The sequence below is a fragment of the Drosophila montana genome, unplaced genomic scaffold, assembly GCF_035044405.1.
Source record: "Drosophila montana isolate Dmon_TW-CO22-7 unplaced genomic scaffold, ASM3504440v1 contig_3200_1, whole genome shotgun sequence".
Lineage (NCBI taxonomy): Eukaryota > Metazoa > Arthropoda > Insecta > Diptera > Drosophilidae > Drosophila > Drosophila montana.
The window spans coordinates 6,690,026-6,713,989 of record NW_026998080.1 but is presented as its reverse complement, the minus strand read 5'-3'; the positions used below and the strand labels follow the sequence as shown (position 1 = coordinate 6,713,989).

Genomic DNA, 23,964 nt, shown 5'->3' with positions numbered 1-23,964 from the left:
ACATCGCGCCCCGCCCCCGCTACTTAGAGCGGCCCCTTGATTTGGGAACCCAAAAACACGCTTGTGCCATGGCGCTTTATCCGCTGTAGAAGTAACTTTTGTATTTTTGCGACCGCCTGAAAGTATGCAACACAAATGCATGGCAGCCACAGAAGAAAGAACTAAGATTGATTAGGTCCAGAGTGTTCGGACCAGCTCCAAGGTGCGTCTGATTTGAGTATGCATAAACACAACAGAAACACAGCCACCCTTCCCTCCCTCGAGGTCAACGGCTCAACGAGCAAAGTTGGCAAGTTGCGTTTGTACGACCTTAAACTTTTTTGCAAAGCTCTGCATAAAATATATTGAACATGTGCAATGCTCCCATGTTCATAAAATGTGCGGAATACTGGTGTATGCAACAATTTTGACTTTTGTGTGGTCTACAACGAACCCATATTTTTTAAGAGTAAAATTTCAATGAAGATGTTTCTCCGCCATGTTCTCTCATACGTTTGTATATACGTATGTATGTATGAGTGCTTATGTATGCGTTACTATATATGTATGTATACATGCATGTTCCCTTATACCTAAGACATCACATAGTTTGATTGCTCGAGTCGCTGTGGTGAAAACTTCCCAAAAAAGAAACAAATTTTTGAAAAACGCCTTACTATGCGATTCTCATGAATTCAAGTAAGCCTTATAAATTTTATCGCTTTACATACACTCACCATAACAATTTTCCCCTTTCCCTCTATCTCTATCTCTGTCTCTCTCTCTCTCTTTCCCTTTCTTTTTCTCTCTTTCTCTTTCTCTTTCTCTTACTTTCTCCCCCTATCCTACCCTCTCTTTATATGGCTCTTCCTTTAACTTTCCCTCTAAATCGTTTGTTCTTTTAGGAACGTGCATATTTAAAAGGCTGCCTCCAGCTACTGATAGATGTGACATGACGTATATATGTGACTTTAAGGTGAGTAACTATTTACAAATATTTTAAGGCATAAATAAGAATACATCAGTTCTGAGCAAGAGCTTTCTACAACGGTAAACATATATGTCTAAGCATTAGACTGCAATGCAGGAAAACTATTCGAGTTATTCCAAAGTAATGACAGTTTCCGTATACCTACATAGCCCAAAGAAATGATGTCCATATTATTATTGAGAGAACAAAAAAAATCACATAAAATGATAATATAAATACGCATTAAAATGTGTTGGCATTCCGAATCACAAAAAATAAATGCCAGCACATCACACACACAATATACTCTGAATAATATTCGATTTCGTTTTGCATACCCTGTGTGTCCTGTCCAATGCTTCGTTAAGTTTTTACACACAATCAGTTCAAAGTGGTGCGAAATTTCGAGACAATATGCATCATTCAATCTGAATGCTTGCTGTCATTCAACAATCCACATCTAGATTGAATTGTAGCTAATCAATGCTGGGTAAAATGCTTTACATTTCTATATCGATTTGTATTGCTCTATTTGCGTATTGTGGCATCAGGATTTTCTCTCTGTGTGTGTGTGTGTGTGTGTTTGGACTGTGCACGATTGAGCGCATCACATAAGGTGAATTCGCATATGAACCGTAAAGAATTGTTCGTTTTATTGAAGCAATATCACGAACTGGCATCGAAATGGCAACAATTTTTTGGCATGCAGAAAATAAAATGCTATTGAATGCTGTTGTTATTTAATCAATTGAATTTATGAAAAAATCTGCTGCAATTGATTGCGTATATGAAATGCACTCTGTAGGAATTTAATTTGTTGCACATAATACTAGCAATTACTCATATACATGGCGTAAAAAATTGCCTCACAATTCTATAAAATACCATTAAAGCGCTTTGAGTCTTTCAATAAATCTCAATACCCGCCCCTAACCCGCTAACCTTGACACTAACCTTGACACCGATTCAAGCCACGTCGAAATTATAACTTTGCGCACCCCAAAATAGATAAGCATCAGTGAAAATTACGTTAAATTACTTGAATGTCGGCAGGCGAGTAATTTAAAAGCAATTTCGCGATCATTAAATGTCACCAACAGATGAGCTGTCGCTCAAAGCTCAAAGCATTAATAAGCCGAGTGCCCCGACCACTCCGACTGAGCACACGCAGCTATATTTACAAGCACTAGGCAGCACTATTTGTAGACTTCATAAGACCTGCTTAACAAAACGAATAGTTTAATGACAGATATATGAATATTGCGAGCATACTCTTAGTCTATACAACAAATACTTAACAGATGCTCAGAGCAGGCTCCCAATTTACACGTGAGCTCTCTTTGGTGAAAGCGGTACACTTAAGCCTAATATATTACTTTCAATGAAAAACATATATATATTTTTTTTTGATATTAAAAATTGTGCAATTGATAATCTCTATGTAAAAAACTGTTTATCCTGACTGTGACTGACGAACTGATTGGTGATTAACGCACAGCTGTAGTCACTATTTACCTTAGTGATGTAGGTTAAGACGGATGTAAAAAAAAAACGTTTGTATGAAACTCTTCTGTTTACCATCCGATCGGCCTCAAAGATCTTTGCTCAAATTCATTTAGGGGTGTTTCACACTTCTCAAAAAATGCATTCCCCTTTGGTGGAAATTTTGACCAGGAATAATGTTGATCTAGGGGTCAAACCATGAACAATTGTGCATCTAAATCTGGCAACAATATTTTTGGTCCAAATTCATGTATAAATGGTACCCTCAAATATCCTATATAGACATAGGTCAAAATTTCCCATCCCCATAACTCGGTCAAATCTCATCCGATTTCCACGAGGTTTGGCTCTTTGTTCATAGTTTGGCCTCTAGATCAATTGTGCATCTAAATCTGGCATCAATATTTTTGGTCCAAATTCATGTATAAATGGTACCCTCAAATATCCTATATAAACATAGGTCAAAATTTCCCATCCCCATAACTCGGTCAAATCTCATCCGATTTCCACGAGGTTTGGCTCTTTGTTCATAGCTTGGCCTCTAGATAAATTGTGCATCTAAATCTGGCAACAATATTTTTGGTCCAAAATCATGTATAAATGGTACCCTCAAATATCCTATATAGACATAGGTTGAAATTTCCCACCCCCATAACTCGGTCAAATCTCATCCGATTTCCACGAGGTTCGGCTCTTTGTTTATGGTTTGGCCTCTAGATCAATACGGCTACTTAATCTCGCAACATAATCAAAATAATTCAGGTCATTAACATTTAACAATTAGAGAATATACTCACACACAGCTGCTTTAAATTGCGTTACAAATAAATAAAAAAATAATAAAAAAAAAGCTTAAGTCTCCGACGGCTCTAGCTCATTACAGTTGATGTGACTTACTTATATAAATAAATTGAAAATGTACAATCAATAAAAAAGCTATCATTTTTTAATATTCACAAAATTGGAAATCGCCCTGCTTATAAATAAATGCCAGCTGCTTAATTATAACCAATTAATATTGTTCTTTGGAATTCTAATTTTACGTTTTTGGCAAATTTGTATTATATTGTTATGGAGTCGTGCTGTGATATGGGAAATTGTTGTTGGCCAAAAACTATTCAGGCACAAGTTGAAAAGCATTGAAAATTAGATGCCGATTATTTGGCTAGTTGCATATTACATATTATATGCTGTACCTTGTGTTGCTGCCAATGCAGTGCCAATGGCATTGAAGCCCTTCCCAACCGCCCCCGCCTCCCCTCCCCTTTATCTGCTGACAATTGCAGAGATGTCGACAAAACCACTAAACCACAACTACACGTAGCCGGCGGCTGTTGTTGTTGTCGCATTGTTGCTGATGATGCTGTTGTGCTAAGGTCATTGGCGGAAATTATAAAAATTGCGTGCCGCAAAAAATGGCAATAATAATAATCGTCTGAGGCGTGCAACAAGCCAGACTCAGCTTTTGAATGAATTCATATATATATATACAGATATGTAAACTCTGATAGCGCGCAGCTTATCGGCATCTTTGGCAGTTGGAAAGCTTGTGACCAGTGTTGCCAACTGTCGTTTCAAAAAAGTGAATGTAGTGTATGTAGCTTCAAAAAAGCTGAACTAATTTAGAAAGCGGTTGGATCCAGAGATGGGATCGGGGTGGGAATACGGTATGGATGAAACGGGAAAGGATATAAGTAATCCTGGATATACAAGCTTTTTGGATGAACCCGAAATTCCAGCAGGTCGCGATATATTTATTTTTCTATATGTTTATATTTATACGTATTTCTATCGTAAAATTCCTGCCGTATTCCCCGTCTTTTTCTTCAACAAAAATCATAACGTTTAGTACTTATTGTAGGTTTTTATCTGTATCAATGTATTTCAAACCGTTTAAACTTATACCTATTTCTGCATTTATTTATAAATATAAAGTAAAATTGAAAGAAGAGTTTGCACAGGCAGGATAAATTTGATGAAGTGCGAACTGGACGGGATTTAACTATCTTTCTCGTGTCTATCTCCTTTTCGGATACATAAAGGAAAAGAGCTTTCTCCTTTTGAGAATTTTTCTTTGAATCCTACCAATTAACGAGCTATTTTGGGCAATGCATCCAATATAATATTGCAATACGTCAATTAACACTGTGTTTCTGCTATTTTTGTAGACTAACTTACATAATTTATACGCCGAAAAAGTGTTAATTATTATATTGAATACCAAATATTTCACGAGATAGCTATAAAAAGTTAAAGTAGCTAAAAAAGCTGGCTTCCATCCGACAACATCTGAAGATAGCCAAATTTAGCTATAGCTTTAGCTGATTTGGCAACAACAATGCGCAAGACGAATCTCTTGGCATAATTTCCGCTTGTGCCAAATTGAACTATTTGTGCTGTAGTGGTCACATCTTGGAGATTGTGCGCTTATCGTCGCACAGCTGGCCGGAGTGCAGCCCGCCATTCCATCTGAGCCATTCCACTCGTAATGCCAAGTTGATTGTGGCTAACACACAGACACAAGTGACCATAATTCAGTTGGCAAATGTGTACACGTGTGCACGTTGTCGCAAACCCTGGACGCACCTCGGCATGTGCCGCATACTCAATCTGCGGACAGCAAGGCATTCATCTGCTTTTAGCAATTTGGTCGCCTGGAAATCATTCGTTTATTCATACAATTCCGGCGTAGGCCTTTGCCCCAAAATAGTATCACGTACGCTTTCAAACAATTATTGTCCTTGCACACGCACACACACACACACAGAGGAGAGAGTGTGAGAGAGAGAGAGAGAGAAAGAGTGGGAGGCATTTATTATGCAGGATGTCTTGAAATAAACTCAAATTTGATTTGAGTTGGCCTCGCAAACAAATTGAAGCTGACTTTAATCAGCTGCGACCGTTGCGTTTGTTTTTCCAGATTTATCAATATCTGGTTACGCTCTAAATCGCTTTGGCTTGGCTGTGTTTTAATGGCCACACAATTAAGACAAATCGCCATGCAAATGACCCAAATAAATTCGAATAGTTTTAGGCTGTGCAATGCTGTGCAATAAATAACAACACGCTTCGGGATGCCCCTGCCAGTTCAGCAAAGTTTCTAGACCAGTGCGCAGTTCAATAAAAATACAATTTATTATTTATGCAAGCCCACCAAAAGCTAAAAACAAAAAAAAAAAGAACAGTCATCGACTAACTACTGTGGCAAACAAGCCAAGCGTAAACCAATTGCAAACAGGTAAACTATGTATATTCGCAAATATTTACAGCTTGCAGCGTCACACGCGGCGTATGTGTGATGCAGTTGCTCGGTGTGTGCACAGCAGCCTGATGAGTCAGCCGCCGGTCACTAAAATGCTCGTAAAATGCGCTCGCTCGGTTCTATTTGGAGTTAAGCACGTAAACAAGTTCACTATTTATCGTTGCGGTGTGAAAATTTGCGCATGACTGGCCAGTGAAAGTTGCTAATTGTTGGCCTAATATGCAGTTTGCAGCATGTTGCAATGGCCCAAAAGCCACTTTATTGCCGCATATGCGGAAAAGAAAGTCACATTGTCGTTAGCCAGTCAATGGCCGCACCAACAATCTGCGCTACAGCAAACACATTAATCGGCCACGCAGCACGGCCAACTGGCAATCGTTAAACGCAAATCGTTAAATGTCAGCCGGGCAACGCCAGCTAATCAGCATGTCAGGCGCGCAGCCATGCGTGGTTATTTCTGTAGCTAAAGCAGTTTTTGATTATTTTATACCCATTGTAAATACGCAAAAAAGGGTATAATGCTTATGTCAACATGTGTGTAACAGGCAGAATGCGGCATCTGCAACCCAATATATTCCTGATCAGCAATAATATCGATCAAGCCATGTCCATCCCTTTTTCTGTCTATACGCAATTCTCGGAGACTTTATTTAATCGATAACTCATGCCATTTCTACGAAATCAACAAGTATCGGTTTTTAAATTTAGACTTTTGATCATATATCAGAGAACATTCAAGAGCAACATCCACCAATTTGCATACATAGGTCAGCGTACAGTATATCCAGAATATATCTCTTTAAAGATACCTACTTTCATTGCCACTAAAAATTTGAGGTATAGCCTTGCGTATATGGATATCAGGTACCTTTCTACTAAGTACAGGGTATATGCCAGCCGACTAGATCAGTCTTCTATTTGGTCACACTGTGAAACACCTCATGTCTAGGCTGCTCAGTCGAGTACACAGCGCGAAATGGTTGCGAATACGCAACAGCAGAGCCAACTACGCACGCGCAATGCTCAAGTATCTCATGGATACGTGTGCGAAACAGCTGAGATACGCTGAGCGCGGCAAGCAGCGCGAATCGCACTGCCGCCTGCCGTACCGCACCGCACCGCATTCGGTCCATAATAAACACGTTGGTAGCGGCGCCGAGACGGAGACGGGAGACCGAAACCCAAACCGAAACCGAAACTGAAATCGAAAACCCGCCAAGCGAGCAGCGAGAGAGACGCGGACGCAGCCCCGCCGCGCGCGCGCGCATTCGCTTCGTTGATATTGCCGGCTTTGGCGGGGCCCCAGACTTATTTGAGTATCTGTAAGAGGCTCTTGAGTACTCAGTTGCGAATTTCATACAAAACGAGACGGTCGCCTGTGCGTGTTCTGTGTGTGTGCGTTGTGGGATGGAATTTCGGCTCGCATCATCGCAAAGGCAGCGAGAATTTACGCATTTAAGCGGAAATTAGTCAAGTCAATAAAGTGAAGTTCTGTGAACAACACTAAGAACCCAATTAAATTAAAAACAAAACAAAAAAATCCCCCATAGATACTTTGTACAAACAGACGCCGAACATGATCGAGAGACGCAGTCAGCTGGATAAGGTAGGCAAGCGAATCTAACTTGGGCCGAAGCAAAGTGCTTACAATTAAAATTGTTCGGGCTAATTTTGTAATATAGTATAGCTAGTTGATTGATATTTTGCTACAGACCCTAACATTTTACAGTTGGCTAAGGTCAGGTTCAGGCTTAATTAAAAAAAAAATACTATGCACTTTACAAGTTTAGCGTCAATTATCGTAAGGCTAACCATTAAAATGCGAACTCAGAACCTTATGCAACAAAATGCAAACAAGTTTCTGATAACTCGCGGTCTTGATATACTATATTGTAGTACATTTGCAGGCACTGTACCTGTTAAGGTCTGAAAGTCTTGCCCAACGCTGAATTCCTTTAGATACAATTTGTTTAAGTTTCTTCTCAACTGATAAGCCGGTTTCCCGAAATGTGTACACAGTGAGATCATGTTGGCCAGAATAATGTTTCGTTTTGTACTAAACAGAATTTTTGTATCTATCCATCTGTAGTCGGATATCTATATGTATATATACATAAATGTGCTCGACGCTGGGCAAAATACAGTTTCAGTCTCAGAATGAAGTTCGAGTCATATTTTTATTTATTATATATACATATTTAAAAATGCGATAACTTTTGCTTTTGTTGGGCCAGCTCCTCTGCCAATCCTCTGCCAGCTCCCCTGCCAGCTCCTCTGCCAGGTGTTTCGCTGGAAGATGTTTGTAGAGCGCTTTGAAATTCGAATTAATGACGTGCTTGTCAGTTACGTAAGCGGGCGCAGGGGCCAAGCGAATGCTGATATGAATAATTAATGAGTATCAGCATTTTGCGAGTATATGATTAATTTTTCTATTCTTGTTAGCCTCACAGCCAGATGATACAAAGTAACTGGCCAACTATTTATACAGGCCCAAAGTTAATAATTATAAACATTTGCCGGCCGCAGCTCATTGATGATGCTCAAAAACATATTTAAATTCTGTGCTGCAGCTGTTTTTTATGACTGAATGTATATGCGTATATGTGTGGGTGTTTCTTATCTTTGGTCAGTTGATCGAAATTTATACAGATTTATTTAATCGCTATGTACTCGATTAACGAGCAGACGTCAGCACTGGCAATCATTTTGGACGCTGCTCATTCACTTGTCTCGGGCGACTGTGATCCGTGTCACGTAAGCGACTCTGTCGGAAGTGCACTCCACATAGGCAACAATTATTCCAAAGTCAGGCAACTTAACGTGAGCCATTCGAAATTAGCATGAGAGCCTGCTTGGCTGCCAGCCTGCCTGACTAGCTGCCCGACTAGCTGGTTGGCTGGTTGGCTGGTTGGGTATGCACGTGCCGAGCACCGACTGGAGTTTTCCACTTGTTGGCCCGAGCACTCGTCTTCGGATTGTTTGTCTAGTTTGTTGATTTTAAATGAGCACCAGGCGCACTTTGCACAATTAAGCTAATAGGAAATAATCAGAGTCCCATGTTCTTTAGGCTGTCATCCATCAGGCTGGGTAGTCAGTGTTAGGCAGAGACTTACATCCACATGCAATGACTAAGAGTGGCAGCAAATTAAGTGGAAACAAGCAAGTAAAAGTGCTCTAACCGGGTGTGTCCGACTAGAAGATATGCCTTTTAAGCATGGATTCACAAAGGAACTCATACCCATTCTTGCCTTAGCTCCACGCCATGTCAAATATAGTCCGAGTATTTACATTTTACGAAGCTTAAATATGCGCAAGCGTGCTCAGCCAAAGCTGAAAACTATACTCCAAATGCGGACTAAACTTATTTAATGTAAATCCAAATTTGGTGTGCCTGCCTCTTAAGGGCTGTGAGCTAAAAAAAAAAGCTTAACTAATCTAAAACAAATCGAATGTTGATCAAGAATATAAAAAATCTATTATGTATCTATGTGCTTTATGTGGTCAACTTAACCTCCTTCTATCTGTAACCATTATACCCTTCGTACCCATATTGATTGGGTATTTTGATAAAAAGCAAAATTACAAGTACTGAGTGCTGGCTACACTTTGGTATAATAAGCATAAGCCGCATCCAGCACAGATACTAGACAAAGTTCATTAACCAAGCGCAAAGCAATTAAACAAGTCACACAACTTTGGCAAGAGATGATTGACAGACAAGCTAACTTAATCCCATCGGTAGCTGGCCAACGGCTTTGATCAGATCTGAAGTTGATTTTATGAGCGCTCCCCAACAATGATTTGCTTCACATTCAGATTTTATTGACCGTCAGGCAGCTACTTGTCTTGGGTCTGTTATCAAAGTTGTAAACTTTTAAACACTGTAACTCAATACATTTATTTAAAACCCTGATCAAGAGTTTGTAAACTTTAATCATGTCTCAAGTTCAAGTCTTAACTCGAGGCAAACAGATGAAAGATCATATGGGTAATTGCTTGAATATCTTAAGAGTAAATAAAACAAAAGAATTTTGAAGTTTAAGTTTGACTATAAATAAAAAATTATTGTCAAAATATTACCATAAATTTTACGAAATTAAAAAAAAAAAAAGTCTGCAGTTCTTATTTATGGCATATTTTATTTAATGAGCTATTTATTTTAAAAAGATACATCATTCTTTTTTTCATCTGATTGTGCTTTAATGAGTCTTAACAACACTCTCAGCGATGCCTTGGGCAATTTTTATGCTTAAACGATATTACAGATAATATATCAGTTAAAAGTATGAATAATTGATTTTATTAAAACCTTTACTGGTTTTCATTGCACGTGCCGCATGTTTAAAATTCAACAAATTACTTCTTTTGTTTTTCCCCCAGTATTTATTTTGCATAGAGCGCAACTTACTTGGAATACTCGAAATCGAAAGATCGGCCAAATGGGGTATATTGGTTTTGAAACATTAACTGCCTTACAGCCGCGCATCAGTAAGAGATAAGTTGCGACAATTTATATATTCCACAGATAGATAGATATTATAGATAGAAATAACAAATTTTAGATGAAGATAATAGATAAGCTCCGCTAAAGATCTTTATAACTGGAAATTGTTTAAATCATTATTATTATAAAGGAGTATTAAGCTGTACGTTATGCCCGACTGCAAAGTACTTACTTATTGTTGGTCGAGTTTATTTAAATATGCACATTAATTACGGGCTGACTGAGATAGCAAATGAAAGAACATACAGTAAACTGTTGTATGCACCTACAAATTGTTTTTATATTGCGACCCCGTGTGTGAGTGTATCTTTATGTGTGTGTGTGATTTAATTATTGCAAATTAATTACATTGATTATTTGGGCATTAAGTGGCTGTCATTTCTGCGGCACTTGCGGCAAATTACGGCATGCGGTGCGCATCAATCTATCTGCCATAGGGCATACATGTAGGTGAATGTGTGTATGTGTGTGTGTGGGTGTGCGGGTGTGTATGGGTATATGATTGCTGTTGAATACCATTAATTGGCAGCTTGATTTACGATATATTGACCCGCCCTCTCTGTTTAACTTGGCTTAGTGTAATTGTAGTTTCACTTTTTATTGAGCTCGCTTCATTTTCTTCGTTTTCTTATTTAACTAACGATACTTAATTAAGGCTTTAAGTAGCAGCACTTAAGTGGCCGAAGTTAATTGAATTTACGGCCATTTATTGTGTTATTTTTCAAGTCCAGCTAATAGAGCGCACCTGACTCAGACTCAGCCTTAAATTGTAGAACTTTTGTGGTGCTTGGCGCAATTTGCCACGAATTTCTACTTCAGCTAAAGTAAAGAATTGTCGAAAAAGTAATAAACCTAAAATAACGACTATGTGCAAAAACAACAAGAAAATGCAAACAAAAATCACTAAACAAATTATAAAAGATACTTAAAAGATATATTCAAACTTAAAAGCTAAAGAAACCGCAAAGAACGCCAAACATAAGCTATAATAGAACTCTTCATATTCCACTGAAGCTATATACAATGTACACACATACATGCATAGATAACTGGGCTCATAATCATATTTATCTTCAAACAATTGCGCCGTGTTTCTTGCACGTGTTCGAGTTCAGGTTCAGGGCTTCGGACAACGATTAGCGGGGAGACTATCTGGGAGTTACAGTTCGTGTTTTCCGCAAAAAGTTCACGTTCTGCGGCCGCTGAGAAAAGAACAAACAAAAAAAAAATTGTAAGTAAATCAAAAATAAACGCGAAAGAAAATAACGCCAAAGCAACGACAACAATAAACGAAACACCGAAACAGAGGCAGCGGCAGCGGCTGCGGCAGCGGCGGAGGCAGAGGCAAAAGCGTATGACGGTAAATGAAATAAAAGCAAAAACAGGTAATAAAATATAAAAGCTGACCGTGAGCAATGTCAGGGGCTCATGGCGCTTAGACGCCGTGCATTTGTTGTTGCCTTTGAATGTATGTATGTATATGGCCTGGGAACGCTGGTAAGTGTGACCAGACCAAAGGTGCAAAACCGTTGAACGAACGCTCGGCCATTGTTTAACCATACAAATTTATGCATTGTCAGCAGACGGCAGACAGACAGAGACAGCAACAGAAATAGCAAGAGCAAACGAAACAACAGCAGCCGGTTCAGCCAAATTCAATTTTACGCTTCATGCCGCTTTGTTATTTGGTTTCTAGTTCAAGTTTGGGGTCAATAACTGTCGATTGCATTTTAACTAAGTTGGTCGGACAGTTGCTGCTGCTGCTGCTGCTGCTGCGGCTACTGTTGATTTACAATTTGTTAAATTGGCAAACAAACAGTTTTCGAAAATACATAAAAAAACAAACGTGCGAAATGCAGACCTAAACGCACAGCGAAACTTAGTTACCCTTTTGCCAGTTACACAAACAGACTAAGTGCAGATAACATTTCGTGCACATTTCTGTATTTGTATTTTAACTTGTATGAGTCACACTTTAGTATTTTCTACACAGTATGTTTCGTTGCCATTTCCCTATTTGTATTTAGTACATTAATTAGTACGTTTTTAAAAAGGTTTTTTGAAATCATTTTGAGCCTTTGTTTCTACCAACAATCTTAAAGGCACACTTTGTATAGACTGAGCAGACAGCAGAACATGCAAACAGCTGTCAACAAAAACTCGAGAGTCTTTCCGATCTATTCGTCAGCCTGTTTATCTTTATATCTGTGTGTACGTATGAGTGCACTTTTGATTTTTGTTTATCTTTGCATAAAAAAAGGGCGCGCTAAGTGAATCACGAGTAAAGAAAATGCTTTGCAATAACAGCTCATCAGCCGACAGCAGGTTCAATGGGATTGCGATTTACGAGCAGTATCTTTATTGCAGGTTCAATGCATTATCCAGCTGTGTGTTTGTCTGGGATAATGCTAATGGAGGTTAAAGGTTTAAAAGCTGTGTGTGCAAAACTTTTCGCATTTATCGAAAAGGTTCCAATTACCTAAAAGTGCGTAGACACAGTGTATGCAGTATGCTGTGGATTAAAGACATTAGTCTTTATAAAAATCAGATCAGGTGTAACACAAACAAATATCTTACAATATTGTAGATTTCAAAAATATAATTTATATAACATCTTATCTCAATTCTCGAAAATGTATTAATATCCCTTGCATTTACTCGTGTAGTTCATGCTTATTCAAGGCAATATAAATTCTGTAAATTTACTGCTGCGCCTCAGCTTTCGAATTAAGTTGTTCAATTTACTCGAGTTCTGTGGCATCGTATAAATTTATTTACAAAATTTCGGGCGTTTATTAATAACTTGATGACGCAATTGAAGAACACAGCCATAACCGTAATTTAAGCATTTTCCCACAAATATGTTTTTTAAGTCCTATTTATAAACATGATTCCCTTTTTTGTGCTTTTCTGCCTTCAACTGTTTCCGGCCTTTATTATGCTTATTGAATTAAATTTGTGTGCCCAACCTTTTTTGCTCACTTTTTTTTAGAGCCCATCCCGAAATATATGGCTGGAAAGAAGGGTATAATCAGGTTGTGTATCGTACAGACAACTCTGACCCTATAAAGAATTCTCTTTGCTGATAATATCCTTGAAATAGAATAATAAATACTAGCATATGCAGCATATTTGTGTCAGATCCGTTATTAAAAGTCAGTGTTGCAAAATTATCAAAGTTGGTTAAATTCGATTATCACATTTGATAGCTTTCAACTTTCAAAGAAAAAAGGCGTTAATAAAAAAATCGATATCAGCAAAAAAGAATCGAAAAGGATAATGGAAGAGCTCTTGATGGTGAGGTGAGAACAAATGTGTTTCAGTTGCAGGGTATCTTCTAGTCGACGCCCAGTGAGTTGTTGCTTGTTTTCTTTTAGCCGCATTCGCGGCCTTTTTTGGGTCTGCTTCGATTATCGCATCGCATAATTAAATATGCAGCTACGTTCGAGTTCAAGGTAGTTCCGGTATGATGACAGGCTTTGCAAATACCTCGATGCATATGTATATAGTATAAACGGCATTATTTGTCGACCTCATCGGCAGCAATCAGGGGCTTAATGATGGAGTAGAGCACGCGTAAAATGCGACTGACTATCTTCGATATAATGTAGATATGTCGATGTGTGTGCATGTGGTGGACATTGACTGCTTGGCATTGTTTGGGCGCCGAAACTCGGTCAGTCTCCGAGCTTGAGCATACGACGTAAGGTGAGCAACTGATCTGTGTGAGCGGGTTCAGTGAACTTCACTGATTTACAGATTAATTTACAGCCCGCACCCTAGTGGCACTGAAATCGATACAGACAGGCTTGATGTGGCGCTAAAGTATGGTTTTTTTTTATGTTTTTGCTTTAGCTGTTTAGTTGGCCATAAAGAAATTATAGATCTGATTTCATTAAATCGAAACACGTAAGTGTGTCAGCCAGTCGACGCCAATTGCGCTGAAAGCAGCCAATCCACTTAAGTTGTTGTGACAACACCCGCTCCCCCCAACCTCTCTGGCCACATGTAACGGCCAGGTTAAACCAGTTTTCTTTGACGCTGAGAAAGCGGCGCAAAGAAATTCTCTGCGCTGGCGTCGCAGTCGCGCTCAATTTCATGTGCAAACTGAGGCCCGACTGCAGCTGCGCCGTATAACACAAGCAAGACTCTGCGTGTGTGTGTGTGAGTGTGTGTGTGTGTCTCTGTGCAAGATCAGCTGTCTCCGACAGCTGCAGCTCCAGAACTGTGCTACGTGCTGAATATAAGCAGCGCATGCGCTGCCCGACGTCAGTTGCTGCGCAGACGCGTTCATGTGCACTTCACGTTCACAATAGTTGACGTTATCGACCATCAGATAGTTGTAAAATATTGAAGCTGCAAACGTTCTCAATTTGTTTGACTGATTGACAAAATGGCAGCGCGCAGTGCCTACATCACAAACGAGGTGAGTTCCTGCTTTGGCAAAAACGCCCACCTCAGGTGCCACAACCTCTTTTGGCCGCCTGAAGAGGCACTCGAGAGCAACTGCTAATTAGTGCTGGCTCATTAAGAGCGGACACTGCCGAACAAAAGCTCGCAACTTGGCCAGAACTGCAGACAGAATTTGTGTGACGGCATGTGAAAGATGTCGCAGCTGGAGTATGCTTAACCGATGCGAAGTCTTTAAATTATGAATAATTAATAAACCCAAACAGCGTGTAAACAAATGCAAACAACGTCCCGAAACTGCTGAAACTATTGAAACTGAAATTCTTCAAGTTTCCGAACCCGTTTTTAACACTTTTGCTTTTCAGCTGCTTGTTATTCAGTTTGGTCGATTTGGTTCTGCCGGGGGGAAAACTTTTACTCAACTGCTCAAAGTTTGTTTTATCTCTATAATTACAATAAATAAGTATTAGTTTTGCAACAGACATAACATAACATAACAAACATAAACAGCTGTGGGGCAGACAGCCGGTCCAAGTCCAAAAGAAATCAATAGAAATGGCCATATAAATAGAAAGTAACTAAGATAAAAACGGATGCGAATGGAGCCTCAAGCCGGAAATATAAAAGGCAACTTCTATTGGTTCCAAAAACTAAAACAATATGAATATGTGAATCTGCTGAAATGTTATTAAAAGTTATTTAATTGCAATGTAAACGCAATGAGATATTGTCAATATTCCCAAACAAAACAATAATCTTAATTCTTGCTGTGGATCAAGTGAGAGACAAATTAAAAGTCGTTTGTTTATTTTTTTTATATTTTTATTTGGCTTATGAGCAGCATTCAGTTAATCGATGTGCTTGTGTGAGAAATGAAAACACAATTAAGTAACAACAGAGCTGAAAATTTACAAATACATATTTTACATATTCGTAACCTCTTTAGTCTTGAGTAATATTAAGCTGGGCTGACTCAAGGTCGCTGTTGATAATTATAATAATATAGTAAGACTATGAGCACCAAAATGTAAGCCGGTATTTCAAGAACCTTCCGGCACCATCATCAGCATGCTTTGCTGTCGACTCTGCCAAGCTGCTTAAACTCTTTGGGAATTATTAGCGGCAAGCAACGAAAACTATGCAAAGCATGTGAAACAAATATCCAATTTCTGTGTGTTTATTACTGGGTACTGATTGGAGAGCCTCGCATTAGGCTTAATCATACCTACTCCCATTTTTCCTAGAAAGGAAACTAATTTGATACCAAAGCTCGCTCGAAATATCCACAAGTGGACACTCGACACCCTTAAATTCTTGGAATTTAAACAGGATAAACATGAAACTTTGATAAACTTATGCAATATAACTTTGATAAAGCGCGCTACGGCATAACAATATATATTTAGAATGCGTTTCAAGTTTCAAGATAATTTGTTTACCAACTTGCTTTAAGACTTGCCCGAAACCCGATGCGATTTAATTGATTTTATGAGTTCGCACCTCAGACGCGCAATTTTGTGAAAATGTTTATGAATACCTTAAAGCGTTTTCTGTTTTGAAAATTAATCGGCTTAAATTGTTTTTTGCCAAGTACTAAAGAACGTTGTAAACAACGTGCATATTAGCCTATTTCACCCTCAGACCTCTGCCCTCTGCTCGCTATGCAAGCAAAATAATTAACGTTTATTGGCATTTAGCAAACAAATGAGCCGAACAAAGCCGCGTAGGCGGACGACTTACAGTTGATGAAACTTTTGCCGCCACATTTTCTTTGAAGAAAACGTATTCCGTATAATGTGTGACAGGCAAGGCCTACGTCTGTGTGTGTGTGTGTGAGTGTTGCTTAGCCTGTTGCATATCCTGACAAATCAGACAATAATACGACGCCAACGCTTCGCAGACAGCCACCCACTTTGCATGATGTGCTTACAGCGCGATTTTGCCTCTGTTTGCACTTTCAATATTTGCCAAAGTTTTGAGAAAGAATAACAAAAGATTTTTTGCGCGTTAAGTAAACAAACTGTCACTGGCATAGCCAGATAAACAATAAACAAAACAAACGAAACAAACACATACAAACTGGCTCGTAAACATATTGCAGACGCTGTGCTGCGCTGCGCTAAGAGTTGCCCCATGGCCGGGTCAACGTTGCGTATACGCTACACATAACGTATACGCCGGGTGCACACAATAACCGATGTCGAAAATTCGAGCAGAACACTTTGCTGTCAAGTGCGAATGTCTTGCACAACAACAAATGTAGTCTTGAGTGTTCAGCAAAGTGACCGAAATCTAATTTTTGCAACACTCACAACAAATTGAAATTAAATATCAGAGAGACAACAACTGAAATGGAAAATATATGCGCATAAGCTGTTTGGGTAAATACTTTCGGAGGACTGTAAAACAATTTCAACGTAACCAGAGACCAACAAAAATGGCAATCTTCCAACCACTGGAGAGCTGCTGCACAGCTTCATTTGTGCTATTTCTTTCACAGACATTTTTGCTATGCAAATGGAATTTAAGCACAAATGCATTTGTAGGGCCTTTCGTGTCCCAACAAAAGCTTTGCATATAAATCAAAATATATATACATATATATGCTACATTTGCCTTGGACAAAGCTTTGTTAACAAAAGGTTCCTAATTACACGAAACAAAACTATTTGCAATATCAAGGACTGCCATAAAGGAACTTACAATTTTTATTGCCATCTGAATGGGCTCCATTATTTATTGATAATATACTTGAGCAAAACTACGCAATTTGTAATCAAATGGAAAATACATGAAGTCAACCGGGAATATCTGTTTTTGATTTTGCTTGCAAAGAGTTCAAGTTTATGTTTTCTGACATTGACAACGTCTTTGCTGAGCTTTCTGGTCAGCTTTTTAACCCTTTGTATGCCCAAGCAAATAATGTAAAAAGGCCAAATTGCAATTTTGTTAGTCCACTTAAAATGTGCATACAAAATAATAATAAATCAACAAGTAAATGTGCACGCTAGAGCGCGACTAGCAAACACCCTGTACCGGGTCATAAATTCCCAATATATCCTTATGATCCTTATGATATTTTTGTGACTTAACAATGACAGCTAAAAGTGTACATATACATATGACTGAGTAAGAGTTATTTTCTATAAGTGGCATTCTATTTTTATTCATAACTCTGCCAAATCCTTAAGGATATCGGAACAATTTCTTTTCAGACTCGTAAGGATCAAGACATTTAACTATCATTAAAGATCCGCATTCCATGTATTCAACAAATAAGTTAGTTTGAAGGAAAAGAAGAATGTTTAAGATATTCTTAAAATGTCTGTTCTATACGAAATACTATATATTGTGATTATAGAGCATTGAGAAACCAAACTTATCTGACAATCTATATTTATCGATTTTGTACAATTATTCAGCTTTTCTAATCTGTGAGCTCGTTGCGTTCAAGCATGCAGACAGACATTATTAAGAATACATACATATGTGTAAATATATACTTGATGTTGTCGGAAATGACTGTGCATGCCTGTAACATACATTTGCACAAAAACATTATACCCTTCATTTTGACACTTTTTAAGGGGCATACAAATTGTAAAAACAAAAAACAATCCCACTGTCCAAAAACCACGCCCAGTCTAGCAGCTAACTCAAGTTAGTTTAAAGCCCGCATATTTATGCCAATTTTATGGCCTCCTCATTACACTCGCTCACAACGTTCAACCGGGTATATTGGCTTGTGCAATTGAAGTTAGAGACTTTTTAGTTGTAATATTGCCACTCTGGAAATTGGAAAAGTCGCTAACGAAAATAATACTAAAATTTAGTGGGAGTATTCGGCAGTCGGTTGCAGCCGCCTTCAAATATTTGACTGACTTGTTGACGTCTTTTTTTTTTGCCCTGCTCAAACGTTGACGCTTGGGTGAATCACAGTTTTCTTGATTTATGCATTTCCTAAACGAATGTTAATAATTTCAGCATTTAACTGTTCAATGTTTTTGTTAGCTTTATTTGGGCTCTGACGTATTTTTTTGTTGTTTTTAGTTTTTGCATTTTGTTTTGCGCACAGAAAATGAGCCAAGAGAATCTTTTAAGCCCGCTGTAGCAGCAGCCTTCTACTTTTGACAAGGGTCACGGCTAAAGTCAGCATTTGCTTAATTATTTATTTAATTACCCAGTAACACGATGCTTTATTGTTATTGTTGCGCCTTGCCGACAATGCATGTCAAGGCTGCGGCAGAATCTTAAAGCGCCAAAGCCAAGATGAGTTTGAAAAGACAATCACAGCAATTGTACAATTGTACAATTAGACTTGGCACACTTACAATCGCCGGGCTGGGCTCAACGTGGGCCAACTATGCAAAGTCGCTGCCCCCACAGACTTTTGAAGGTTTTGCTGCTTTGATTGCAATCAAAGGAAACGCATAGATATACAAAACGACTCGGAGTCATTCAAGTGTCGCATTTGATGCGGGACACACAGATATGTGTGTATTTTAAAAATGTATTTTATTGGCTGGCATTGCGTTGACCTTTGAACTTGCACAATAGTGGGTGGCGAATAAACTGGTTGCCTGCTGCCTCCAAAAATATTACGCATACGCCACTTGGCCCCTCGCCTTGGCCAAGCTATCTGCTGGCAGGCTGTGACAGCTTTCAAAACGAATTTAAACGGGCGGAAAATGCGCGGGCAATGGAAAAACTGCTCGCACTGCTCGATGCACATGAAAAACTGGTTACGCCTGGCAAACGCCACGCGGCAAGCTGGCCTTGTGCTAATCCACATTTCAGAATCTCAGCCGCAGCAGCTGAAAATTCTGCGACTGCTTTGAAGCTGTTTTGTGAAACCAAACTCGAATACTCGATGGGTGGGGGGTTGGGGCGGCACAATTGCTGCCAATGAATCCATGGGCACAACGGCATTTAGCTGGCTGGGAACGTGATCGGCGTTTCAGTCGGAGAGTTGCGATCGGATTGGACACTACTGCATCAACTTGACTTTGAGTTTAGTTGTTTTCGTTAATTGCAAATTGCCAGACTCTGGCTTCACATTTAATTGCAAGATCAATGTGCCAGCTGCCAAATATAAATAAACAATTTAAATGCCGCCAATGACATTTGACAACGATGTACGTTTGATTGCATTCGTTTCTAATGCATGATTATGCATCTAATCAAGCTGTTCCCCTTTTTTTCATTCTTGCAGATAATTATCACAGCCATGGACCGTTTTGTCTGGTTTGTGCTGCTGGTGGTCATGACGCACCTGGTCACCGAATTTACGCGCGTCACCGGCTATGCGAGAGGACAACGCCACGAGCTGGTGCTCATCAACGATGTAAGTAAGCGACCTCATTTGCCTAGTCAAAATTTCAATTAACTCTAAAGTAAGGGTATCTGCGGCTTGCTTTCAACTAAATACTCGCATAGACATGACAATGGGTTAATACAAAAGCTTTATTGTCGCGTAGAGCTTGCACATTTTAAATATTTTGTTGCATACTTTTTAGCGCTGCTTAAAATTTATTGAGAGAATTTAGTAATAGGCTAGGAATATATGTATAAAAGAGAATTTTGAGCATTGAAGTTTCTTATTTTGATCATGTATTTGTGCAATTGGAAGCTTCTCCGGCCCCATAAACTATATATATTCTTGATCAGCAACAACAGCCAAGGTGATCTATCAGTATGTCTGTCCGTCAGTCCGTCTGTATGGACGCAAGGATCTCAGAACCTATAAGTGCCCGCACAGTACAAGTTTGCTTTCGATAATCGATAACTTGCCCCGATTCCAAGCAATTGGTAGGCTTAAAGACAATTCCATGAAACGTTTAAAAATATAACAGATATGCATTTGTATTATTTATAAAACTATTTCCGATACTCTAAACTCTACAAGCAGTTTTCTTCGCTAAATTTATCCATTTAAATCTAACATTCATTTCAATTAATAATTCAAAAGTATTTTAACAATTAAAATGATTTAGTTCAATTTGGATTTTAACGCGCTTAAGCCAACTTATATACATTGAATAATTAACTCAATTTCCATTATTTATTTGTTAAGTGTTAAGCTGCATAAATATTTAGACTAAGTTGAATATATTAATTAGCATCTAACGCAAAAAAATGTATGCACTTGCGGCTTATTAAAGAGCTCGCTCTTGGGCAGCTTTTGACAGGTTTATTTAAATATTGACTGTTGATTATTTGCAGACTCTGCTGCAGCCGATGCCCGTGCAGAATATGCTGCTCTATCCTAGTCAGGAATATGCCAACTACGATCGTCCCCAGTCCGCAGTCGGCGGTGGCAACAGCATCCAGCAGAATGCGGCGCTGATGCTGGGCAATTTGGCTGGTGGCGGTGGTGGCGGCAGCGGTGCGGTCGGAGGCAACAATGCTGCCGAGCCGAGCTACCCGTTTTTTAGCCTGCGGCCATTAATTGACAGCATTTTCGAGGTAAGTGTGCGCATTTCCATAATCTATGTGAAAGCCCGCAGCGCCTTTGCTGCAGACAGCAATTTACCAATCGATGCTTAACTAGCCCGCTTTGCATTCGCTGCAGATACCGATTTCCACTTTGCGCGCCGTCAACAATCTGGTGGGTCGCCTCACCGGCAGCTATCGGCAGGCGCCGGCACCGGATGAGATGCAGAAATCGGTGGCCATAGAGGCGGACGCACCACTGCGCCTGCCGGCGGCCCATCCAGTCGCTGTGCCCGGCAACTTTGGGCTCTCAGCAGCAACAGCAACAACAACAACAACAACGGGCACAGCTAAGCGCCAGCAAATGCGCGAAGAGCTGGCGTAGTTGAAACAGAACGAAACAAAAAAAAAAAAAGAAACAAGCCACTTGACATTTACATTTACGTTTACATTGTTCGTAATTAGTTTGTAATTCAACTTTGACCTTTGGCCAAGCAAGGGCAAGGCGCACACGTTTCTCAGTGTTGTGCGTTAAATTGGCATTTCTATTATTTAGTTTACTTAAACCTGTAAGTGTTTGTGATTGTTTTATTGTTTTTGCATGTGTGCTTGTGTCTTTATATTGTTAGTTCTTAAATGTTGTCGTTTTTAGTGTTGAATTTGTGATATATGTAAAATTGTTGTAAGACTAATTTAACTGTATTTATATAACATTCATAAAAAAAAAAACAATAAAATATATGTGTAAAATTTAATTTCAATAATGTTGTAAAATGTATTTTTGATTGTCTGTCTTGATAGTTGTCAAACCTTTTTCCAATCTAACTTTATATTCCTCAAACAATTAGTTACATGACTTTTCTAAAAACACTGCACAACAAACTTGTGTTTAAATCTGAAATTTATGCAAGAATTTGGCTTCCAATTTCCACTGGCACACATAAATTTAGATAACAAAACATTTTAAAGAAAGTTTGACGTATTATAATTCAATCAAAATATATATTTTCTAAATTTAACGTGTCCGCCGATGATTCAATAGAAAATGGGGGCCATCATCTTTTTTTGTTGTTGGTTTTATATGTGCAGCCTGAAAGCGGGCAACAGTTTTGTGTTGTATAATTAATTCATGGAAAAATGTCGGGCGCAAAGTGGAGCATACTTTCGAGCGTCGCACAAAAATGCCACGCAGCTTTTACACTGAAGAAAACAAAAAAAACAAAACAAAGTGCGCCTGCAAAAATGTCAACAGCCGCCGCCTGGCCATATCAGCGGGGCGTCAGTCATCGAGAAATCAATGTTTAAAGTTTTCCGGAAATCAAAATTTAAATAACACCAAAGAGATTAAAACATGGCCAAAGTTGAAAGGTCTTTAAACGACAATTAATAGAAAGTCGTTCAATTAATTTATTTATAAATTTAATAATTCCAGTTCATATATATAAAGTATTTACAAAATTTAAATGACACCTAAGAGATTAAGGCAAAAAGTTAAAAGGCCTTTAATTAAAAGTAAATCAAATAGAAATCTAGCTAGTAATTCTTGGAAACAGATGTCTGACAATTAACAAGCATTTTTTTGTGCGTATGTATTCGTATAAATGTTGATTGTTGTTAATAATACTAAACCTTAAAATTAAATCTAGAATTGTATAGAACATATTTTTAACAATACTAAGCAACGGTGTTGGAATTTGGGCATTAAATAGATATGAGCAAAAATAGGATTAGGATTGAAATCAAATCATGAAAAGAAATTTCAAATGCATTTTCCATTTTTCCAGCATACAAATTCATCAACCTGCCTATCAGGCCTAATCCAATACTGATGCAAACATGTTTTGCACTACGCTCAAAACTTAATCAAATATCATTCAGCTGACGATTTAAGTTTAAACAACCGCTTGGCGTTCTAATGATCCATGTATGTAAGTAAATATATGAATTGCGTATACTTGATATGTTTGTTGCGGGACGACAATCAATTAGCGAACGAGTTTAGTAATTTCCCAATGTCACTAACTAATGATTAAATTTCATTAGGATCGGTTTAGACACGCGTGGCAAATAACTGGAATTAATATTGAAAAATAGGATTTTATCAAATGGCTGTGAACAATTCAAGGAAGAATCCGTCATGCACACAGATTGAGCCTTTGCTGACGATTAAAAAGGCATTGACTGCCGCCAAATCTAGCGTATTTAATTATTTCGTTGAATGCGGCCCTTTTTTTTCTGGCCATTTGAATTCGTTCACGCATTTAAATTTATCAAGCACGTGCCGCCGTGGCCAAACGAATCGAACAAAAGCCAAATACATTTGCCCAGATGCCCGCACAGAGTCATGCCGCTGTCATTTGAATATTTAATGAGCGCTTATTAGGGCAAGAAAGAATAAAAGAAGCGTTTCACCAGCTTCAAAAAAGAAGGCCCACGCCAGCTGCAAAGATAAATGGCCAATGGCCATGCGGCATTTGGCATTTGGCATTTGATTCTGTGGCAAGGCTTAAAGTGCAGAGGCCCGTTCAACCGCATGCGGTGCAAATTATAATCCACAGTGACGCATAAAAGTGCGTTTCCATGCCACATTCGCCAGTCGAAAAACTTCAATGCGACCGCAATGGAAACTCAACCGCGACTTTATGGTCAACTGCAGCCGGCGGCCTTGCAGCATTGCCAAACATTCAACGAAACAACTGGCTCGGACCGAAATAAAAGCTACACTCCACGGCTCAAGTGATAAAATGGAGTTAATAGTTAATGCAATGCTCGGGAACCGGTTGCCAGCACTTAAATACTTGCCACTGGGGCGTATGCGCAATTGCAGCCAGCCACAGCTAAATGCAAGAGTTCATATATCATATACACAGAGCTAATTGATATACACTTGTAGAGGGTAGCTTA

The 23,964-nt window shown here is 38.8% G+C and overlaps 1 protein-coding gene across 5 annotated transcripts; it reads left to right on the top strand.

Annotated features, from left to right (window-relative positions):
- The first annotated feature begins 932 nt into the window (after window positions 1–932).
- Window positions 933–21,815, top strand: LOC135432033 (uncharacterized). Of its 5 annotated transcripts, none has more exons than XM_064687480.1 (4): window positions 933–955; window positions 19,841–19,972; window positions 20,851–21,093; window positions 21,200–21,815. In XM_064687480.1, the coding sequence occupies exons 2-4, from the start codon at window positions 19,856–19,858 to the stop codon at window positions 21,443–21,445; spliced, it is 606 nt and encodes a 201-aa protein (XP_064543550.1). In that variant the 5' UTR covers window positions 933–955; window positions 19,841–19,855; the 3' UTR covers window positions 21,446–21,815. The 5 variants fall into 5 exon arrangements, with proteins under 5 accessions (XP_064543550.1, XP_064543548.1, XP_064543547.1 ...); XM_064687478.1 differs by lacking the exon at window positions 933–955 and adding an exon at window positions 7,139–7,320; XM_064687477.1 differs by lacking the exon at window positions 933–955 and adding an exon at window positions 14,488–14,644.
- Window positions 21,816–23,964: the final 2,149 nt, after the last annotated feature.